Here is a 20,223-nt window from a genome sequence, read left to right on the forward strand (position 1 = left end):
ACCAAAAGCCTCTCCTTCCTTGTCATAATGAACTCCTTTTATGCTTTTCTTGAGCAGTTATCAGCAGTTGTGGTAATTGGAGAAGTTCATAGCAGTTTGGAGGAGTTTACGGTAGTTTGGAGGAGTTTGCAGTAGTTTCGACTGTTACCATTTAACGAGAAACTAACTTATCTTCGGCTTCGTCCCTTAGTTATCGGTTTAGCCTTCTTATATCGATTGCTTGTATTGTATCGGTTTTGTATTATCTTTTCTAGACCAAGTCCTTTTTGGACTGTATGTTCTGATTTGATTGCCATTGGGCTTCGTGGACATAGCCTCTGTGGGCTTTTATGTTTGGTCTGACCCGTTTGTATTGTAAGTAGATTGGGTTGAATAGGACCTATGTAATTTGTTGGGTTGAACAGGACCCACATAATTTGTCGAGGTTGAAGTTGACGCCCACCGTCTGCAATTGCCTAGATTCTAAGGACAAATAATTGTCAGATGTTTTTTAAAAGAGTTGTTGATCCTCCGTATTTTATTTTTCATTTTTTTTTTGGCGTCAAGATTAAATGTTCCTGAAACATGCAGATTGCTCAGGTTGTTGTAAATCCACACCCCCATTCACACAAACAATATTGTCCGCTTTGGGTTATCCGGTTCCCGTGGATATATCGGACCCGCATAGCTTTGTTTCTCCTTAGGCCCAAGCAGGTGGGCTAAGCCCAACCCACTCAAGCCTAGGAAAATGCCTTGTTATGTGTTAGGATGGGCTTTGTAGCCTTATAAATAAGACTTTTAAGTCCCACATCTTTCGGACAACACAGGTAGTACACGAATTACACTTACATTTTTTTTTAAATATAATTTTTATTTCTCTGCTTTTCAGGTGGGGGAAAGACGAAGAAACCAAAGAAAATATTTGCTCTGTTGATAGCAAACCGTCCATGAGAACACTCTAATTTCATTTTATTTTTTTTAGTTTGACCTTTTCCTTTTGACAGAGTTTGCAATAGGTGGTCTTCCTGTAAATGTTATGCCAAGCAATTGCATGGTATTTACCCCTTACTTTTTCATGGATTTTATGAAATATTTTATATATGATCATCTACGTCCTTCCAAGAAATTCCCTACAAATGCATTACGCTCATGTTCAGGGGAAACCCTCCTTTTATAAATAATTTTTAAAAAATAGCGTAAGCTTAACTTTGGACCATTCCCAGACTCTCTCTCTCTCTCTCTCTCTCATACTGTACTTTAGTAAGTTATAATTTTTTTATTATTCATGTATTGTAAGAGTCAAAACACTAGTTGTTTATATTGCATATATATATATATATATATATATATATATATATGACCTTTCAACTACTGTCTCTCATACTCTGTTCCCGCTCTCAGTGATTCTCTCGTTTTTCTCTCCTTCGTTTTTCTCTCGTTATGTTTGCAATGGCTACCAGAAAGCTTGATGTTTCTTGTTATGAAAAGAATTTGCAATACTCTGCTTCTGTTATACTCTGTTTCTGCTTTTAGTCCTTGTCATTCGTTTCTCTCCTTCATTTTCTCTCGTTAGTTTTTCAGATGGCTACCAGAACTCTCGGTGTTTCTTATTTTGATATGAATTTCCATGTCGAAGTTAAAGATTCTGACAAAATCTCTGACGTTAAGAGGAAAATCTATGATCAGATGGGGTTCTTGCTAGATAGACAAATTCTATCAAGAGCTGGGCTTGTAATTCTTGAAGATGAAGCTAGTGTGAATTCTATCGATAACGACAACATTCTTGATGCAGTGGGCTTGTGCTTGTAAAGCCCATTTGGTAGTGAAAATATGTAACAACTTGGGTTGGTAAGTTCTTAAAGCCTAGGCCCATGTTAACTAGCCCTTGGAGGGCTCCCACTGCTGGTGTTACAAAAGGAGGGTCGGTTGAAGGAAGAAGCAGTTTGGATATTTTGTGAACGGTTGTTTTTAGTTTCCTTGGTAGTTTGGGTTTTCTCCTTCTTGCACAAGTGTTCGATCGAAAGTTGGGGTTTGCCCCGTTGGGTGGTAATCTTCCTTCTATCTTGATTTTGTAAACTTCCTACTTATTGTGTTTAGGTTGTTGATTTTCGATGGACATGTACATGTTTGTTGGAGACTAGTTTGTATGGTTAAACTGAGATGATCTTGTGATGGTGTTGGAGCTTAGATATATTGGGGTGAACTTTCCTTGTTGCTAAGCTTGCTGTTAGTTGTGTGGGTGAATAGCACCTCAAGTGTTTGATAAAATGCCCCAGTGACGCTGTAGCAGTACTAGTTTGCTGGTTTGAGGGTCAGTCCCTACTCGGGCTGCATCAATTCTTCTGCAACTCTCGATCGTGGACATCTGTATTAAGCTTCCAGATGATGGACAAATGAAAATGGAAGTCAAGATTGTGGATACAGTGAGGTGCATTATGGAAAAAATTCAAGAAACCCAAGAAATCCCTGTGTCCTCACAAGAACTGCTGCTCAAAGGAGAAATTCTTGATCAAGAAAATGAAATATGCACATATGAGTTCACACAGAATTGTCTTATCGAGGTGATCAAGAGCCAGAGGGTTCGTACTCTGAGTCTTGAGTTATTCATAGCTTCTATTGGAGGAACCGATTTACAGATGCTTTTGGAAAAACGTTTAGTAAATAGTGATGTGAACTCTTACAGGATGTTAATAAGCAGGAATGCAGTCAAGTCCATACAGTTTTTGACTGATGAAGAGAAACGCAAGATGTCGAACCGGGGAAGGTTTGATGTCAAATTCATCGGTCCTGACTTCAAGATTTGTGAAATTGGCTTCAGGGAAGGAGAGAGGAATGGATATGTGTTGGGGTCTAATTGGGCTAAAGTGAGGAAGACATATGGACTGAAACAAGGTGACACAATCCAAGTTTGGTCTTTCAGGGAGAGTAATGGAAAACTGGGATTGGCTCTCCTTTTCTAGGAGTAGTGAAGAAGTGCAATTCATGAGTTTTTATTTTTCTTTTGGGTTTCTTCTCAGCTATGTTACTTCTCTGGATCTTTGGTACTTTTTTCTTTTGAGCAATGTGAAGAAAATTTTTGTTCTCCAAACTCGTTATTAGTTAAAGCTGCAAAGAAAAATCACAAAACTCCCTGAACTTGCCAATGGGCCATTGAAATAGACATGTATGATGTAGTGTCAACTGTCAAGTGTGCCACCCAATGCAGAGGGCCACACATCAAGGCCGGAGGCCCATGATGCACTGCATAGCCCAAAGAGTAAGGTTATATGGGCCAGAAAGTTAGTTTTGGGCCTGCCTTTGTATGGAAGGTTAAGGACCCAAAGCGGTTGGAGTCGGCCCAGGAGAGGATGGGGTGGTCTCAGAGTGGGAGTTTCGACGAATTCTGAGGAACCACCCCGAGGCTCCGACATCGGAAGGTCCTGTTGTGGCATCCATGTGGTCGGGTCATGGGGTGTTAGTTTTTTCTTCAATGTGCATCTGCATTCGAAGGTATATATATACATTTATCACCCTTCCAGTTTTTTCAATATTTACGTTAGAGTTTGTATTATTGGTTTTGATCTTGAAGCTTAGGAGTTCCCATATGAAGTACCCCCAACCTTGATTGTGTTAAAAGCCCTAAAATTGATGTGGAGGATGCATTTCTTGTGGAAATTAGTGCTTATTTGGGACTATTTCACTACCATGAAGAGGTCAATATTATCAACTTTGGATGTTTTATTTATTCTCTTGGTTCATAATATGTAGTTGTTGAGAAAGAAATTTTCTTGCCAGTTTAGTGCTGTTGATAAATTCATACACGATGACATGGTTGTCCAAAAAGAAGAGAATAAAGAACACATCTGTGGACCTGGTGGCACGTCTCTTTCTCTCAGAACAAAGAAATGAAAATAATTTGGATGTTTGAAATAAGATAATATCCCATAAATGGGCTGCTGGCACTAGAAAAATGGTTTTGTTCACAGTTGGAGCATGATTCATGAAAGCTAAGCTATTTGAAACATTATCAACTTCATATTTGATTACTGCCATATGTGCTATAAGAAGATCAAGTCAACTCTATTTGGTTCATTTTCTGAAAGTCAACTGCATCAATTTGATTGGTGTTGAAGCATTCTTATCGAGATTGCTGTTTGTTCATTATATATTCAGAGAAAAACAGATCATACAAAATGGGATGACAGCCATTCCATAACTTGTTTGGCACTCAGTCAATAGATTAGAGTTAAAATGCACCTATATATATATCATCTTTTAGCTAGGGAAATTATATTGAGTTCTGAATCTTGTCTTTTAACATGGCTACTTCGAAAGCTTTCTCTGGTTTGTTTCTCCTATCAATATTTCTGTTGTCTGTCTTCAATCTCTGTGATGCAGACGGATTGAAAGTGGGTTTCTATGAGAAGACATGCCCACAAGCCGAGGCCATTGTTGAGAAGGTTATTGGCGACGCCTTGTCAATAGCACCTACACTTTCTGGTCCTATATTGAGAATGCATTTTCATGATTGTTTCGTCAGGGTATGCGACTAGTTACGCCTTATTGGTTAAACAAATTATCATAACTTCCTAAGCTTCTTCATTTGTCTTGTCGAACTAAAAACATTTGTATATAATTTTTTCTTTCAGGGTTGTGATGGTTCACTGCTGTTGGAGTCTCCTACCAAGCAAGCTGAAAGAGATGCAATTCCAAATCAAAGCATTATAGGTTTTGCCATCATTGATAAAGTCAAGTCAGCATTAGAGAAGGCATGTCCTGGAGTGGTTTCATGTGCTGATCTCTTAGCCATAGCTGCCAGGGACGTCACAGTTGCGGTAATTAAATTCTCCTTAAAGAAGCCTTAATTCCAATCAATTTTGTAGAACAGAGATACTAAATAGAGCTTATCTTCGCAGACTGGAGGAGAAACCTGGAAAGTTGAAACTGGACGAAGAGATGGCAGGGTCTCAAATATAACAGAAGCTTTACTGAACCTTTTCCCACCTTTTGCAAACATTACTCAATTGATAACAGGATTTCAACTGAGAGGTCTAACTGTTAAGGACTTAGTGGTGCTATCAGGTAATCAAAAAACAAAGTACGAACTGGATAGTTATGTTTCATTACTTCTAATCATATGTACTAATTACTGAAATTCGACTTGCCAGGTTCGCACACAATTGGGACTTCTGTCTGTGCAGCTGTCAGTCCTCGGCTTTACAACTTTACTGGGAAGGGAGACACTGATCCTACATTAGACCCTAACTATGCAATACGTTTGAAGAGTAAGTGCAAGCCTGGAGATTTAAAATCTCGACTTGAGATGGACCCGGGAAGCTTTAAAACATTTGATACAAGCTACTATAATCTTGTGGCTAAACGAAGGGGCCTATTTAACTCTGATTCAGCTCTCCTTGACAACAGTGAGACCAGAGCTTATGTACTTCAGGCCACTTCTCATGAATCCGATTTCTTGATGGACTTTGGTGTGTCCATGGTGAAAATGGGCAGGATTGAGGTTCTTACTGGCAAGGCCGGCGAAATCAGAAGAGTTTGCACCAAGGTTAACTAAGTAAAGATTGATTACTGCGTGAATTACATGGTTGGGTTGTACTGTTTTCTTGATGTTGTAATGTTTGCCTATTTATTTTTAACAATTTCCTTGAGTTTCTTGATGCCTCTTTTGAGTATTGATGTTCAAATTCTTTTGTCATATTGCATCAAACATCACAATTTCAGAATTTCCATGACAGTACTACTTGTTTAGACATCCTTTTCTCAAATCGTATCTGCAACTTCTACCCGAAGTTCATGCCAAAATTGTTAGTCATGACTTGTGATATATTTCTGACAACTTGGGTGATAGTTTAGTAGTGAATATCTCTGGAGTCAAACCGTATAGACTCGGCCCACTAGGAGCAATACCCTTGTAATTGTGTGTTGGGTTTTGACCCAATTTACCCTGTCGTCACTTGTCAGGTAGGCCTGTCGTCACTTGTCAGGTAGGAAACTACTGTGGATGTAGTCCTGACGACCCAAGTTTATGCTCATATCGAATATAAAAAAGACAAACTTGTATGATGTTCTAAAAAAAATGATAAAAGAACTGGTAATGTCTGGCATGATTTTAGTCATACGTACGCCGACGGTAAATAACTCTCTCATACAAAGCATGAGAGATCCACAAATATAATATACTAGCTGCATGCCTACATGCATGTTCCACAAGATTGAGTAATTCTTAAGCCAACTCCATGACTGTTTGTTTTTACTTTAAAAAAGCCATATCCATCCAGTTAGGATGTTACTTTCAGATGCAATTTGCGACTAAGTAAATCGGACAACGCGGCCTGGATTATGGAACATGGAGATTAATTAAGCATAATTAAGCCAATGGGTGTACTACAATAAGGATTAGGTGATCATATACAGCTGTAGTACCAATAGTTTATTATTATTTGACATTGAAGGTGCAAATAATACCTGCCTCTCAAGCAATAAATCACATTGGAGTATCAAATTAAGGAGACGAATGATGTCACAAAGAAGATATGACCTATGACGATTTGGCATATTAAGGTTGGAATCTTACGCTTTTAGCTAATGGGCTTCATGAGTAGGTTCGGCCCATTTTCCTCTTTTATCTGATGGGCTTTAATAGTGGGTTCAGCCCACTTCTCTAGCTGGCGAAACTCACTCTCATACAGTCATACTACTTGCCCTCGGGCCGGTTTGATTAGTTCCAATTTCTCCATTCTTAGCTGACGGGCTTTAAGAATGGGTTCGGTCTTAAGAGTGGGCTCGGCCCACTTCTTTATCAATAGCGGGTGGGATTGGTAAAATGTCGCGAGGAAGAAAGAAATCTTTAGCATGTTTTCGTATCTATTCTTTACATACACTGCAGGTAACGTATATACCTTATTTTTCTCCTACATAAACAAAAAAAGACATACCACGTTAAAAAAAAACTGTACAAGGTTTCTGATCCCAATCATATTTTACGTGCAAATATGAGCAAGCTAGAGAATCAGCTTCAACAAAAAACCAACGAGCATATTCTTTTCTTTCTCCCACCCAACTCAAAGCTCCCATTCTTCTTCCTACATAAGCAATGAACCAGTTCTTCTGTTCATCACGAGTCTGCTGAAACCCTCCACACAAGAAAATGCACAATTCAGACAGGTTACCAGTTCATTACACTCAACAGGAGCCCCGGCCGATCCAACGCCACCACACAGCCCGCTACTACGCCCACCGTGTCCGGGAAAGCCTCACAACCCGGGTATCGAAGACCATATGCTCCATTCTCTTGTCCCTTCTATTAATTTTTGGTATTGTGACATTTATTTTATGGCTTAGTCTGCGTCCGCATAGGCCCCGGTTTCATATCCATGAGTTTTCGGTTCCGGGTCTGGATCAACCAACTGGGTTCGAGAATGCCAGAATAACATTCAATGTTACGGTCCGGAACTCGAACCAACATATAGGAATTTACTATGATTCCATGGCTGGGTCGATTTATTACAAGGACCAGATGATTGGGTCAACTCCGTTATTGGACCCGTTTTATCAGGAGCCGAAGAATACTGTTGTCGTGTACAAGGAGATGAGTGGGGCCACTTTGACGGTCAACAGTCAGCGTTGGACAGAATTCTTGAATGATCGTGGTCAAGGATCGGTGATGTTTCGATTGGATATAACGTCGACCATTCGATTCAAGGTGTCCACGTGGGACAGTAAGCACCATCGGATGCATGCCAACTGTGATCTTGCAGTGGGCCCGGATGGCAATATCTTGCCAACTTCTAAAGACAAGAGATGCCCAGTCTATTTCACTTGACCTCTGCATCATATTCTTTGGACAAGATGTACTTAGACAGCTAGTATGAAGGGGCTAATCTTTTTGTTCATTGATCTTCGAATATTAACTTTACTTTTCTGTAAAGGAAGCTATTGTCCTTGCTTTTGGTTCACTACTTTCTCTCTGTTTCTGGGTTTTTCAAGTTGTAATAGTGTTATGCATGACCTCTGTTGTAATATGGCCAAGTTTGAGGCCGAAGATCCTTGTGTAAAAGGTGACTAATGCTTATGCTCCAGCTTTAGACATCTCAATGAAGTTTCCAAAAACAACTATGTTAGCCTTGAATTTGAAATCTCAAAATTGGCGTCTACTATGACGAAAATCAAAGGACATACTAACTCTAGCAACAAATGCTACTCCAAAGACACAGAAAGCTTCCATGAAAGATTGGTGTTGACATGAAATGAAAATGCAAATTTTCTTGTTGTTTGATTGATAAGCATGTTTTGACTGCATTTGTGTAGTTTTTTTTTGTCAGGCGACTGCATTTGTAGTTGTTAGTAAGGCAATGCTTCTCTGTTCAGATTGACGTTGACATGAAATGATCACACACTCTTTTGATATTGATCTTGCTTCAAGATCCATTGAAGCTTGTTCTTCTAAGCTTCCTTTAATTCTTAATTTTACTGCATCATGTGAACCTTTATAAGTTTAGGTAACTTTGTATCATAATGGACGCCATTTTCTCTCTTTAATGATGCCATGACTAATGACCATTGGCTCACTTAATTCGTTTGCTGTAACATACCTAATTCCAATTGTTTCTTTTCCACGAATTCCGTTGGTGTATTTCGGCTGAAAAGACGTTAAACTGTCGCTAAACATGGAGAATTCTATGTTGTTGGTCCTTAGACCATTGAGCCCAACTCTGGTTTGAATCAACACCAGTTTCAACTTTAAAAGTGTTAAAGCTTAAACAACCCAGTTCTAAGGGCCTAAAATTCACCAAATAACTCAGATTTGATAAAAAGGAAACTTAACTTTGGATCAATATTGTGAACAGAAAGAAAAACTACAGCTCTTGCTTGTACATCCATTGACAGGACTAAGGAATGGCAGACGATCTCTGTCTCCGCGTTTACATACATTGCAACCTTTTGGTTTTGTACTTTCATTGCATTATTTCCTACTTTATCTGAAGTGGGTCAGTTAGAATCATAGTGGGTGTCATTTTCCCTCTTTAAGACATTGACTTCAAGTCGACTATTTATCTATTGCTACTTAAATTCATGGCCGGTGACCCTTAGCCGCCACAGGCCTCCTTGGATTTCTCTGCATCTACATTTGGGTTCGAAAATTCCAACTTCCTGATTTATATAGATTATCATTTGATCGTAGACTTCCCATACATATGGATTCAAACAACTCTTTTTAGGACAATAATTAATGCAATGATCTACTTTCCTTTTCTTTTGTACAATGTATCTGACAAAATCCAACAAATCACCATAAATTTTTTCCAAGATTTTTCTTTTTTTACTCTATTATACTTGTCTGAAACAATTATCTTGCTCGTCGCAGATTTCTAAGTTGCATTCTTACGCTGTTCATGTAAAGTCGGATCCTTCCAAGCGTTTTCTTTTGGCGGCCATGAACGATCTCTCGAGGCCAAAGCAGTCTAAAAGCAGTTTTGAGAGAATTCTCTATCACTTGTCTGTTTTAAGAACCTGCGGCCAACGTGTTTATCAAATTGCTATATAAAGGCATCTTGATTCATTTCATTATTAAGCTGCAGTACGAATCATATTTTCCTTGTAATTTTTCGAAAGGCATATGTATAAACGACCTTCATAAAGGCATCAGCATCCATTGCATGAGTTAGCTTAATTATAATCCATGGAGACTCCCTTATTATTTTTCTGCATATCCAACTTGCTTATCCTTTCAACTCAAGCTGTCTTAACCAATATAGCCCACAATTGTTCAAGAAATTCTCTCTTTGCTCCAAATAGCACCTATCAGGCCAATCTCAATCTGGTTCTCTCTTCCTTGTTGAAGAACTCTAGGAATCAATCAGGGTTTTACAACTCCACTGCCGGCCAAAACACGCCGGACGCGGTTTATGGTAGCTTTCTTTGCAAAGGAGATCTCACTCCCAACCATTGTGAAGAATGTATTAGAGATGCTACCAAAAGCATCACTCAGAGCTGCCCTTCACAAAAAACATCAGTCATTTGGTATGACCAGTGCATGTTGCGTTACTCCAATATGTGTTTCTTCTCTATCATGGAAGTAAAGCCTTTTATATTACCCCACAATGGAGAAAATATTGAAGACCCAGATCAGTTTATGCAGTTCTTGAAGGATAAGTTTGAGCCTCTAGTTAGTCGGGTGGTTGCGCTTTATAGAGCATCAAATACAGCAAGGAAGTTCGTAACAGCAGAATCTATGTTCAAGAAGGCTAATATCTACAGCTTCGTGCAGTGCTCACCAGATATTTCTGCAGGTGACTGCGGAAAATGTCTCCGGAAAGCTATTGAAAACCTTCCAAGTTGCTGTATGGGAAAAATTGGGGGCAGGGTTGTGTTTCCTAGTTGTTTCATCAGGTACGAGAAGTATATCTTCTATGATACTACCAGCTCATCAAAATCAAAAGGTAAGCTGCAGTACTAATATAAATTGTTCTCCTTAAAAGTTAAGTATCACAAGTTTAAATCACATGAACAGTCCTCTATAACACCAGTCACCAGGTAAGCTTAGAGGAAGTCACCCCTTTGGGTATTGGGTGTTGTTGTATGTCCATAACTAAATATAGTTCTTGTTGCAATGTTTGTAGGTTCACTGCGAATTATTATTTCAGTTGTTGTGTCGGTAATTTTTGTGGTGGCGGTGGTGCTCTCTGGTCTAATCTACTGGTTCCTTAGAACGAAAAAAGGGAAGAAGCACTTCCACTTTGTAGATGAAGGAAATGGTATATGAGAATTCTAACAGAAAAAAGTTAGTGTTTATTTTGTTCACATAAAAAAAACTTAATTTGGTTTCATAACTTATTTACCATTTGATTGGGTAGTAGGAAGTGAAGTCTCAACAATAGAGTTCTTTCACTTTGGATTAAGTGCCATTGAAGCTGCAACAGATCACTTCTCGGGTAATAACCAGTTAGGAGAAGGAGGATTTGGTATTGTGTACAAGGTAACGAGTGGTGTCAATAATCAATATTCCGTTTTGCCTATATATAAAGCATTCATGTCCAAAGTCTATGACAAGCATATATGTATATTTTCAGGGCATACTTCCTAATGGAGAAACAATAGCTGCAAAGAGGCTATCAAAAGAATCAGGGCAAGGTGTTGAAGAATTCAAGAATGAGGCTGAATCTGTGGCCCATCTTCAGCACAGAAATCTTGTGCGGCTACTGGGACTATGCTTTGAAAAAGAAGAAAAGATACTAGTATATGAATATGTGCCCAATGGAAGCCTTGACCACCATCTCTTTGGTTTGTCCTCTCAAAATTTTATCTAGAATTGCTTGATTTGCATCTATTCCCTGACAATTGGCTTCTTTTGATGGTTAAAATTTCTAGAGGAATCATTTCTACATCCGAGTGTGTGGTGTTTATTAATTTATATAATCTAATCTGAAGAGAATAAAACAGAATGAAGACATGGAAAAAGCTCACATGGTAGTGGTAGTGATAGTTTTCAATATCAGAACTCTTATTTTCTATTTATAATTTAAGTCTTTAGTCTCAATTCTTTCATATCATAGATGCAGAAAAAAAGGGACAGTTGAATTGGCCAAGACGGTACAAGATCATCTTAGGGATTGCTCGAGGGCTTCTTTATCTTCATGAAGATTCCCGACTTAGAGTTATACATCGTGATCTAAAGGCCAGCAATGTACTGCTGGATGAAAACATGATCCCCAAAATTTCAGACTTTGGCACTGCTCGAATTTTCGGCGCAGATGAGACTCTAGGAAACACAAATAGAATTGTTGGGACATAGTAAGTTACAGGTCCTACTACTGCTAAAATGTCATCAATATTGAAGCTAGGAGTTTCATTTTTGCCGTTTATTTCTGACTGCATTGTTACTGGTGATTTGTAGTGGCTACATGTCTCCGGAGTATATAAACTATGGAAAGATATCAGTGAAGTCTGATGTTTTCAGTTTCGGTGTCCTAATTCTAGAGATTATAAGTGGTAGGAAAAACAGCCTGTCCTACGAGTCAGGCTGTGGCGAAGGCCTCCTAGGCAATGTGAGTACAAGTTAGACAATGCAATACTTTTTGCAAATTTCTATAATGCTGTTTAACATCAAAATCTTCCTGTACTTTTCCAGAAATTGAAAGACATAACAAGTTTACCTGGTAATGTATTGTTTCAGGCTTGGAGAAAATGGAGAAGTGGAACACCCCTGGAAGTAATGGATCCAGCATTGAGAGATTCCTGTATGGAACAAGAAGTGATTAGATGCATTCACATTGGGTTGTTGTGTGTTGAGGAAGATATGGAAGACAGACCTACCATGGCTTCAGTAGTTGTCATGCTTAACAATGATTCTGTCAGCCTACAACTCCCTAATCAACCTGCATTCACCAGTTGTGGCAGAACACAATCGTCTTTGACATCTTCCACCTGATTAGGCATCAGATCAGGTGGCTGCTTGACTTACAGCATCTCATTCTTCAACCTGAGGCTTCTTCACCATGCCCATCCACATAAAACCAAATCCTGTAGGTTCAGAAGATGGCTATGGAACATAAGTAGCTAAGAAGTAAGAACTGTTCTTCTTCTTTTTTTTTCACAAAAGGGATGTGAAGACATAAACGGATTCATAGAAAAGGCGGAAGTGAGCATTAATGCATCAATAAACTTTAATAACATCTTTAAAATCTGAAACAGAAATGAGGCTATACAGATCGCATTTGTGATAAAATCCTTAGTTTATAAAGAAGAACACGATCTAAATAGGTGGAGAGCACTGCAATAAGCAAACTAATAAAAAAAATTTAGAAATAGGCAGTGGTGTTTTAATTGAATAAGAGAGACAAATTCTCAAAGTAATCATCCATCATCATTGCCTGATAATAACATGAACCAGTTGTGCGGTAAGGATTGTGCATCTGCTGATAGCATTGCCCCTGATCATATATCAATTGATAAATAGCACTATTTCAGTATGAACAGAGAGAAGTCAAAAAATTTGTAAGTTGGGCACGAACCGGTTCCCTAAGAAGTTGCGTATCAGAAGACAAATGCTGAAAAACAACTCGACCATATAAATGATCCAGTGGTTTGTTCTAAGTACCATAAAGAACAAGTATACTGCAATCCAGCCTTACATTCTTGACCAATACATACTCCATTATGGATCACAAAAGAATCACCTATCGTGCAATTACTGAGTCACACATTATACCTGGTGAAAAAATGTAAGGGTTTACCAAAAACTGAAAAATTATGCCTACAGCTTAATGCTTAATACTGTTATTAATCATCTCTAAAACTAGGGTTTAGGTTGTATAAAACAGAGTGGTAAATAGATATAGATGACATTCATGACAGAATAAAACAATAGAAATTGGGAACGCAAAGAAGATATTATACCCAATATTTGTTGATTGACCGATTGTTACCGCCGGTCCGATCACAGCTCCTGATCCAACACTGACATTTGCGCCAAGAACCGCGTTTGAATGAACAATAAGTACTGTTGGGTCAATACAAGCAGAGTTGTGGAATTCCACCTCTATTGCGCCATGTTGCGAAACCATGTCCACCTTTTTCAGCACCATTCTCTAATCTTGAAATCACAGCAACAAACTAATTTCGTTTCAGGAGCAGGCCGAGAAATGGTGGCATGAAGAACTGCGCGACGGAGATAAAGCACGAAACTTTTAAATAAATGCCTTACTCGTGAAGTCGTAGGAGATGGGTTTGGAGGGGGCAAACAAGGACAATCTTCTGCTGGCTGCTGCCTTAACTGCATAACCATGGCATCACAAGACATCTTGCAGCTTCGTCCGTATGATACTGAAGCAGTCGTATGGGAGGAAGTTTGTCATTTGCGTTATTCCAATCAAAACTTCATCGGCCATTTGGATGTCACAGGGAATATTGGCAAAGATAATTTCAATAATATTTCGCAACCAAAACAGTTTGATTCTCTTGTGAATGTCACTGTAGACCCAAAGATCTGCAATCACTATTTGTCCGAGCCCGCGAAGCATGCTGGCCGAGAAGCGCAGCAGAACAGTGAAGAGTTTAGAGAGGGAGGGAAAACAGAATACCTCCCAAAGCTCCCTTCTATGACAGGCACGTGAGTGCTGAGCTGGCCAGTGAAAGATGGACTGATGAAGGAGCTACTTGAATCTCGGGCCTGTAGGCTGGCAGCGAGGGCCATGGGCTTATGTTTAAGACAGCTCAGGCCGTGGGTTTGTTGGGGTCGTGATTCTAGTGGGCCTTGTTGAGTAAACAGTTCAGGTCGTGAACTTGTTAGGATCGACCGTGGTCTTCAGCTAACGCGTACGCTACTGGAGAACTGGAGAAGTACCCTTCTTGGATTCTTACGCACTATATACTTTAATGCAGTGCACTGGAGACTTGTCTGCAGATGACTGCAGCGCCTGCCTTCAGGCTGCCATAAAAGATATCCCAAGTTAAGATCATTCATTGAGACCTGAATGCTGAAAGTATTAGTTTTTGTAGATTACTTTGTAAGCTAGTGAAGAACAAGAAGAAGTTAGAGAGAGTAGAGAAAGAAGAGAGGTTGTTCATTGTCTTAAGCTTTACAATGGCTAAAAGCCAGTTTTAATTTAAATGTTTGTACTGTGTACAAACGGTGACAATCTCTGATGTGACGGAGACAAAAGAAGAAATAAATCAATGAATTTAATGAAAGACTAAAGAAATAACAGCCCATAAGATGAAGGCCCATAATACAAGGGCATAAAATTTCAGCCCAATGAAATACACATTCAGTCCAATGAATGACCAAGTAATAGAACCCATCATGAGGCCCAATCTTCAAGTGGAAGACTCGTCCACCATTAGGGCTAGGAAGGCTCTGGAAGAACAACGCGAGCCAGAGACGCGCGAAGTAGTAGAGCTTCAAGATGGCTGCATAGGGACTGAATGTTAACAGAACGCCAGCAATGTGTTGCTGGACTATGATAGTAAGTGTTAGGTTTGATGAAGAAATTTGGAATGCTGTTTCTGGAGGTGCCGTCGGGAACGGTATGCTTCGTCGGGACGGACATGCTGGAAATCAGGTCTGGAGGCTTTGGCCGTGTTGGGGCTAAAAAAATCCATACTTATCCATATTGCTTTCCGAATGTTTGTTGATTAGCCCTCATTAGCAAAGCTTCTAGGTTGATTGGGGCACGCTTGATTTTTCTGTTTCCGACTATTACTGGATCATGGTGCTTGCCACTGACAATGTTGTTTTATCGTCATAATTTCAGTGGATACATGGCACCAGATTATGCTATGGAGGGATTGCACTCTACTAAGTCGGATATCTTTAGCTTTGGGGTTCTATTGCTTGAGATTATAACAAGCAGAAGGAACGCTGGCTTCCATAGAACAAAACGTGCTCCTAGCCTTATAGCATATGTAAGTACTTTTTGGCTGAAATTATCCAATAATTTTATTGGAGGTAATATTGCGTTTTCTTGTTGAATTGCGTATTTCACTGGATGATTATGTAGGCTTGGCAATTATGGAATGAAGGAAAAGAAGTGGAGTTGATGGATCCAATGTTGGCTGTTGGCTGATTCTTATTGTCCGTATGAATTTTCAAGGTATATGCATATTGTCTCGTGTGTTCAACAAGATGCATATGACAGGCCTACCATGTCCTCTGTAGCTGTAATGCTTCAACCTTAACGACCTACCTTCTCTGTTGGCAGGTTTGGTGCAGATGCAAAATTGCAAAGAGTCGTTCCGTTAATAGTTTAACGACGTCAGATGTTTTCCAAGGTGATGCGTATTCAAAACTCCAATAAAGGTAGAATTTTTATTCCATGTAGCGTGTGTTGATAGCATGTGAGCAGTGAGAATGAATCCAGACTTATGACAATCCTGGAATTCTGTTGTAAGTCTTGGATCTCAAAGCAAGTTATCTGATCTCATCTAAATATCCACTTTTGTGGTAATTTCAACTAGAAAGTCTTGTCTGGGAAAATTCTTGAAAAATAAGTAGACTTGACCAAAAAAATATTAAAGAGGTACTTAGTTAACTGAAAGCATCAATTTGAAGGCTAACCTCAACATTTGAAAGCACATTAAAGTAGTCCATAAAATATGAGACCTTTGAAGAGTAGAACAAAATAGCAACAGAACCGAAACTGATAAGAGTTTTTTTACAAAAAAGTAGATACTTTGTTTTGGAAAGAGAACAAAATGCTCAGATAGTGAATAATTTGTCTTCTCTAGAACCTTAAGCGATAACTAGCTTATGTTTGATCCTTCAAAGCTAGGTTTTGTGCAAGGACAATGAACTTCTAGTGTTTGGACTGACTCATGTAAAGTCAAAACAACAAATTAGTAGTTGTAGAGGCAGGCTAGATGATATCAAACAGTGATTATGTGCGATTATAAAAGTCAAATCATCAATTCATATTAAGCATTCTTGAATTTTTATAAGAAAAAAAGGAGATGTTTTGAGCCACTGAAAGTTTGATTCAGGATTGTGATTGGATAAGTTGTGTTGCCAATATCCAAAGAAGACTATAAAGATGTCAAGTCAACAGCCTGGTTGTCCAATGTACTAACTATATTATGAACAATGACCATGTCAAAGTTTTAGACAGAATCTAGGACGTAGCTTGTAATCCAAGCTATGCTGTTGTCATGGATCGTTTTTTATGGTTATGGTCCTCAATAATGTGATCACATAATTGACAAGAGACACAGCTGCTGACTAAAGTCAAAAGTGGCTGCTTTTGGTTTGGATGCTGCACAGTTTTTTTATAGTAATTTGAAATGAACCCTCAGCATTTCTTCAGCCCTCAGAAGCTGGATTTGATGTTGAGAGGTTGATCGGCTCTTTGTATTGCTGCTCATGACCAATTAAAGCTAATGAGCAACTGCTGAGCCTCGGAAAATTGGACTAATCAAGCAGAAAACCTTATGGTCAATTAATAGCTCATTTTACTTCTCTGATGGCAAGTATACCAATTTTGTGTCATTTGTTTTAGCCGGTACCAACCAGTAAACTTCCCTGGCTCTAATAAAAAACTAGGTTTCTTGGAAAAACACATTTGACTTTTTGGAGGTTTCATTAATCTAAGAACAAAGAATTCAGTTGTCAACCTTGATTTATAGAGTTATTTCTCTGGTATAGGCCTAAAGCATTGCATTAGTAAGCTTAGCAAATTCAGTCAAGAATTATGACTCGAATATTCAATTCAGTCATAAAACGCGTACTAAGCCTATGATCAAGCAATGTTTTTAGTCAACAGCACAAATTCAAATGCCAATCACTATCCCTGCAACCTCCCAGCTCTTTCCCCAGTTTCAATGTTAGATATGGAAGTTTCTGTGAATGTTCAATTGTTTAACCGGGTTGCCTATTCCTTGTGATCAGCACATAAATGTCTTTCAAAAATTTGTGTTTCTTCCTAATTGATCTGAACGGCTTTTCTGTCTAAAGTGGTTGATACCATATTAGGAATGATGGAAAAAATTGAATATTCTTTGGTTTTGTTTTCTTTTATCACACCATTCTGCTTGCTTTCCAACACTGCAATTGGTGTGGATCCTCTTTTTACATTTTGCTCAAACGATACTAGTAACTATCAATTCAACAGCACTTACGAGATTAACCTCAAGCATGTACTTGAGTCATTGATATCTAACACTTCACTAACAGGTTTCAACAACACCTTCATTGGAGATAGCCCCGACAGAGTCTATGGGCAGGCACTTTGTAGAGGGGATGTAAACTCCACAGTTTGTCATAGCTGCATCAAGAATGCGAGTGAGGAGATATTGAAGGTTTGCAAGAGCAGAGAAGCAATCATATGGTATGAACAATGCCAAGTCCGTTACTCATTCCAGATGTTCTTTCTGACGATGGTTTACACCGGAAAGTTTCCAGACTGGGACTCTCAGCAGAGCTATATATCAAATCCTGCTCATTTTAATGAAGTTTTAATGTACTTGATGAATAACCTTTCCTCCGAGGCTGCAAATGTTCCTGAGAAGAATATGTTTGCAACTGGAGAAATTAAGTTTTCAGGGACTAAAACAATATATGGTCTTGTACAGTGTACTAGGGACAGCTCACTAAGTGATTGTTCTGCTTGTTTGAAGAATGCACTTGGAGATCTCAACGCGTGCTGCTATTTGCGAGAAGGTGGAATTGTCCTTAGTAGGAACTGTAATGCGAGGTTTCAGCTCGACCGTTTTTATAACTCCTCCAGTTTTCTGGTAACATACCCAGCTTCCAAAGGTAAGTACGCTGAAGCTTGCCCTGACAATCTTATGACATTTACATTCAGATTAGACTAACCGGTATATCTCAGGATGATCAAAATTAGTGCAAAAGACAAGAAAAAATAAATTCTCAAACTTATTTATAAGAAGCTCTCTGAATTGATGAGCAGGGAATAATTTGAAGACTTGGATTATTGCGGCTATTGCTTGTATATCAACACTGATACTTGCTGTTCTAATTGGGTCTTCTGCTGTCTGCATCCGGAATAGAAGGAGTGATAAAGGTGAATTTATATTCGTGGTTATCGAAGATTAGTTAGCTGACTGATATGTTAAAATTATAAATGATGATTGAGACAATAATCTATTGTAGATAAAGAAAAATGCGAGCAGGCGTTTCTAAATGATCTGTCGAGCCCCACTCATGGTGCTGTAACACAAGAAAGTGATTTAACAAATACTGAGGAACTTCCGTTCTTTGATCTAGTTAGCATAATAGCTGCAACCGATAACTTTTCCAATTCAAATAAACTGGGACAAGGTGGGTTTGGTGCTGTTTACAAGGTAATGTCTTTTTTGGTTTTTTTTTTTCCCCGCTGAACTGTGGCTTCAATTAGAGATCTAAATACAATGCCTGACAGGAAAATCTTTTCAGGGGGTGTTATCAGATGGGAAGGAAGTAGCAGTTAAAAGGCTGTCAAGGACTTCATGGCAAGGATTAGAGGAGTTCAAGAATGAAGTCAAATTAATAGCTAAGCTTCAACACAGAAACCTTGTGAGACTTTTGGGATATGGCGTAGAGGGAGATGAGAAACTGCTTATATATGAATTCATGCCCAACAGAAGCCTGGATATCTTCACTTTTGGTCTTGAAACCACATTTATTCATTTTTTCGGCATTATCTGCAGATTTGTAAGAATTACATGTTTAGACGTGATCAGGTAAGGTTGACTCACTATTGGTTCTCTAATGCAGACTTTGAAAGACGCTCACAACTCGATTGGAAGACGTTTCACAACATTCTTTGTGGGATTGCCAGAGGACTTCTATACCTTCACGAGGACTCCCGGCTTAAAATCATACATAGGGATCTCAAACCCAGCAATTACTGGACCATGAAATGGCTGCCAAGATTTCAGACTTTGGCATGGCAAGGATTTTTGGTCAAAATCAAAACACAGCAAATACCAGAAGAATCGTCGGTACATAGTGAGTCCTTGCTGTCCCATAAATGAATTGTTTCTAGACTTACGTCAAATCTTTTAGCTTAGTTGTCTAATACCATTATGTTTATACTTCAAAACAGTGGATATATGGCCCCAGAATATGCAATGGAGGGACTATTTTCAGCAAAATCTGATGTTTTCAGCTTCGGGGTCATACTACTTGAGATCATAAGTGGGAAACGAAACAACGGCTTCTTCCATACAGAACATGCTCAAACGCTCTTAGCTTATGTACGCAAAAAAATTTCCTCTTGCACATGAAATTCTTTACCAAAAATCCTAAAACATACTCCCCCTGAATTGGCAGGCTTGGCAGCTATGGAAGGAAAGAAAAGCATTGGAGCTCGCAGACCCTTTTTTGATAGAGTCATGCCAAGTCCAACCAGAAGAAGTCCTGAGATGCATACATATTGGGCTCTTATGTGTGCAGGAAGATCCAGCAGACAGACCCAACATGTCATATGTTGTGGTGATCTTAGGGAATTCTTCAATATCACTCCCTGAACCTGGACAACCTGCCTTCTTTGTTGGTAGAGTGGTTGCAATTCATAACTCATCATCAATAAATCCTTCTGTGACTGTAAATGAAATGACTCAGTCCAGTGTGTCGCCTCGGTGATGTAAATATTTTGCAGAATAATGGGCTCCAGGTACAAATCGGGGTCACACCCTGTTGCGGTTGATCTGAGTTTCCACCCCATGTGACCATCTCTGTCATTCACTAAATGTCGTTTTTTCTCTTCTCTGCTGAATTTTCCACAAATTTGACTGAGTTATGGTGGTTCTGTTTCG

General features: G+C 39.0%; 3 protein-coding genes and 1 pseudogene across 3 annotated transcripts; all 4 read left to right on the forward strand.

Annotated features, from left to right (window-relative positions):
* Window positions 1-3,973: 3,973 nt before the first annotated feature.
* On the forward strand, window positions 3,974-5,671 carry LOC120006274 (peroxidase 27-like). Its single transcript, XM_038856255.1, has 4 exons — window positions 3,974-4,499; window positions 4,608-4,793; window positions 4,875-5,040; window positions 5,127-5,671. Exons 1-4 carry the CDS (start codon window positions 4,278-4,280, stop codon window positions 5,528-5,530), a joined length of 978 nt encoding a protein of 325 aa, XP_038712183.1. The 5' UTR covers window positions 3,974-4,277; the 3' UTR covers window positions 5,531-5,671.
* Window positions 5,672-6,934: 1,263 nt separating this feature from the next.
* On the forward strand, window positions 6,935-8,073 carry LOC120006585 (NDR1/HIN1-like protein 26). The gene has a single exon (XM_038856663.1). The coding sequence runs from the start codon at window positions 7,124-7,126 to the stop codon at window positions 7,796-7,798; it is 675 nt and encodes a 224-aa protein (XP_038712591.1). The 5' UTR covers window positions 6,935-7,123; the 3' UTR covers window positions 7,799-8,073.
* Window positions 8,074-9,155: 1,082 nt separating this feature from the next.
* On the forward strand, window positions 9,156-20,183 carry LOC120005469 (annotated as a pseudogene).
* On the forward strand, window positions 14,761-15,457 carry LOC120005030 (cysteine-rich receptor-like protein kinase 10). Its single transcript, XM_038854459.1, has 2 exons — window positions 14,761-15,035; window positions 15,228-15,457. The coding sequence occupies exons 1-2, from the start codon at window positions 14,956-14,958 to the stop codon at window positions 15,442-15,444; spliced, it is 297 nt and encodes a 98-aa protein (XP_038710387.1). The 5' UTR covers window positions 14,761-14,955; the 3' UTR covers window positions 15,445-15,457.
* Window positions 20,184-20,223: the final 40 nt, after the last annotated feature.

The sequence above is a fragment of the Tripterygium wilfordii genome, chromosome 9 (genome assembly GCF_013401445.1).
Source record: "Tripterygium wilfordii isolate XIE 37 chromosome 9, ASM1340144v1, whole genome shotgun sequence".
Lineage (NCBI taxonomy): Eukaryota > Viridiplantae > Streptophyta > Magnoliopsida > Celastrales > Celastraceae > Tripterygium > Tripterygium wilfordii.

Bases quoted from the DNA above. Each gene is read 5' to 3' on its own strand.
- LOC120006585 (XM_038856663.1), top strand. From the start codon at position 7,124: ATGCACAATTCAGACAGGTTACCAGTTCATTACACTCAACAGGAGCCC.
- LOC120006274 (XM_038856255.1), top strand. From the start codon at position 4,278: ATGGCTACTTCGAAAGCTTTCTCTGGTTTGTTTCTCCTATCAATATTT. The intron at 4,500-4,607 runs GTATGCGACTAG...TTTTTCTTTCAG, and splicing joins TTCATGATTGTTTCGTCAGG to GGTTGTGATGGTTCACTGCT. The intron at 4,794-4,874 runs GTAATTAAATTC...TTATCTTCGCAG, and splicing joins CCAGGGACGTCACAGTTGCG to ACTGGAGGAGAAACCTGGAA.
- LOC120005030 (XM_038854459.1), top strand. From the start codon at position 14,956: ATGAAGAAATTTGGAATGCTGTTTCTGGAGGTGCCGTCGGGAACGGTA. The intron at 15,036-15,227 runs GTCTGGAGGCTT...TCATAATTTCAG, and splicing joins ACGGACATGCTGGAAATCAG to TGGATACATGGCACCAGATT.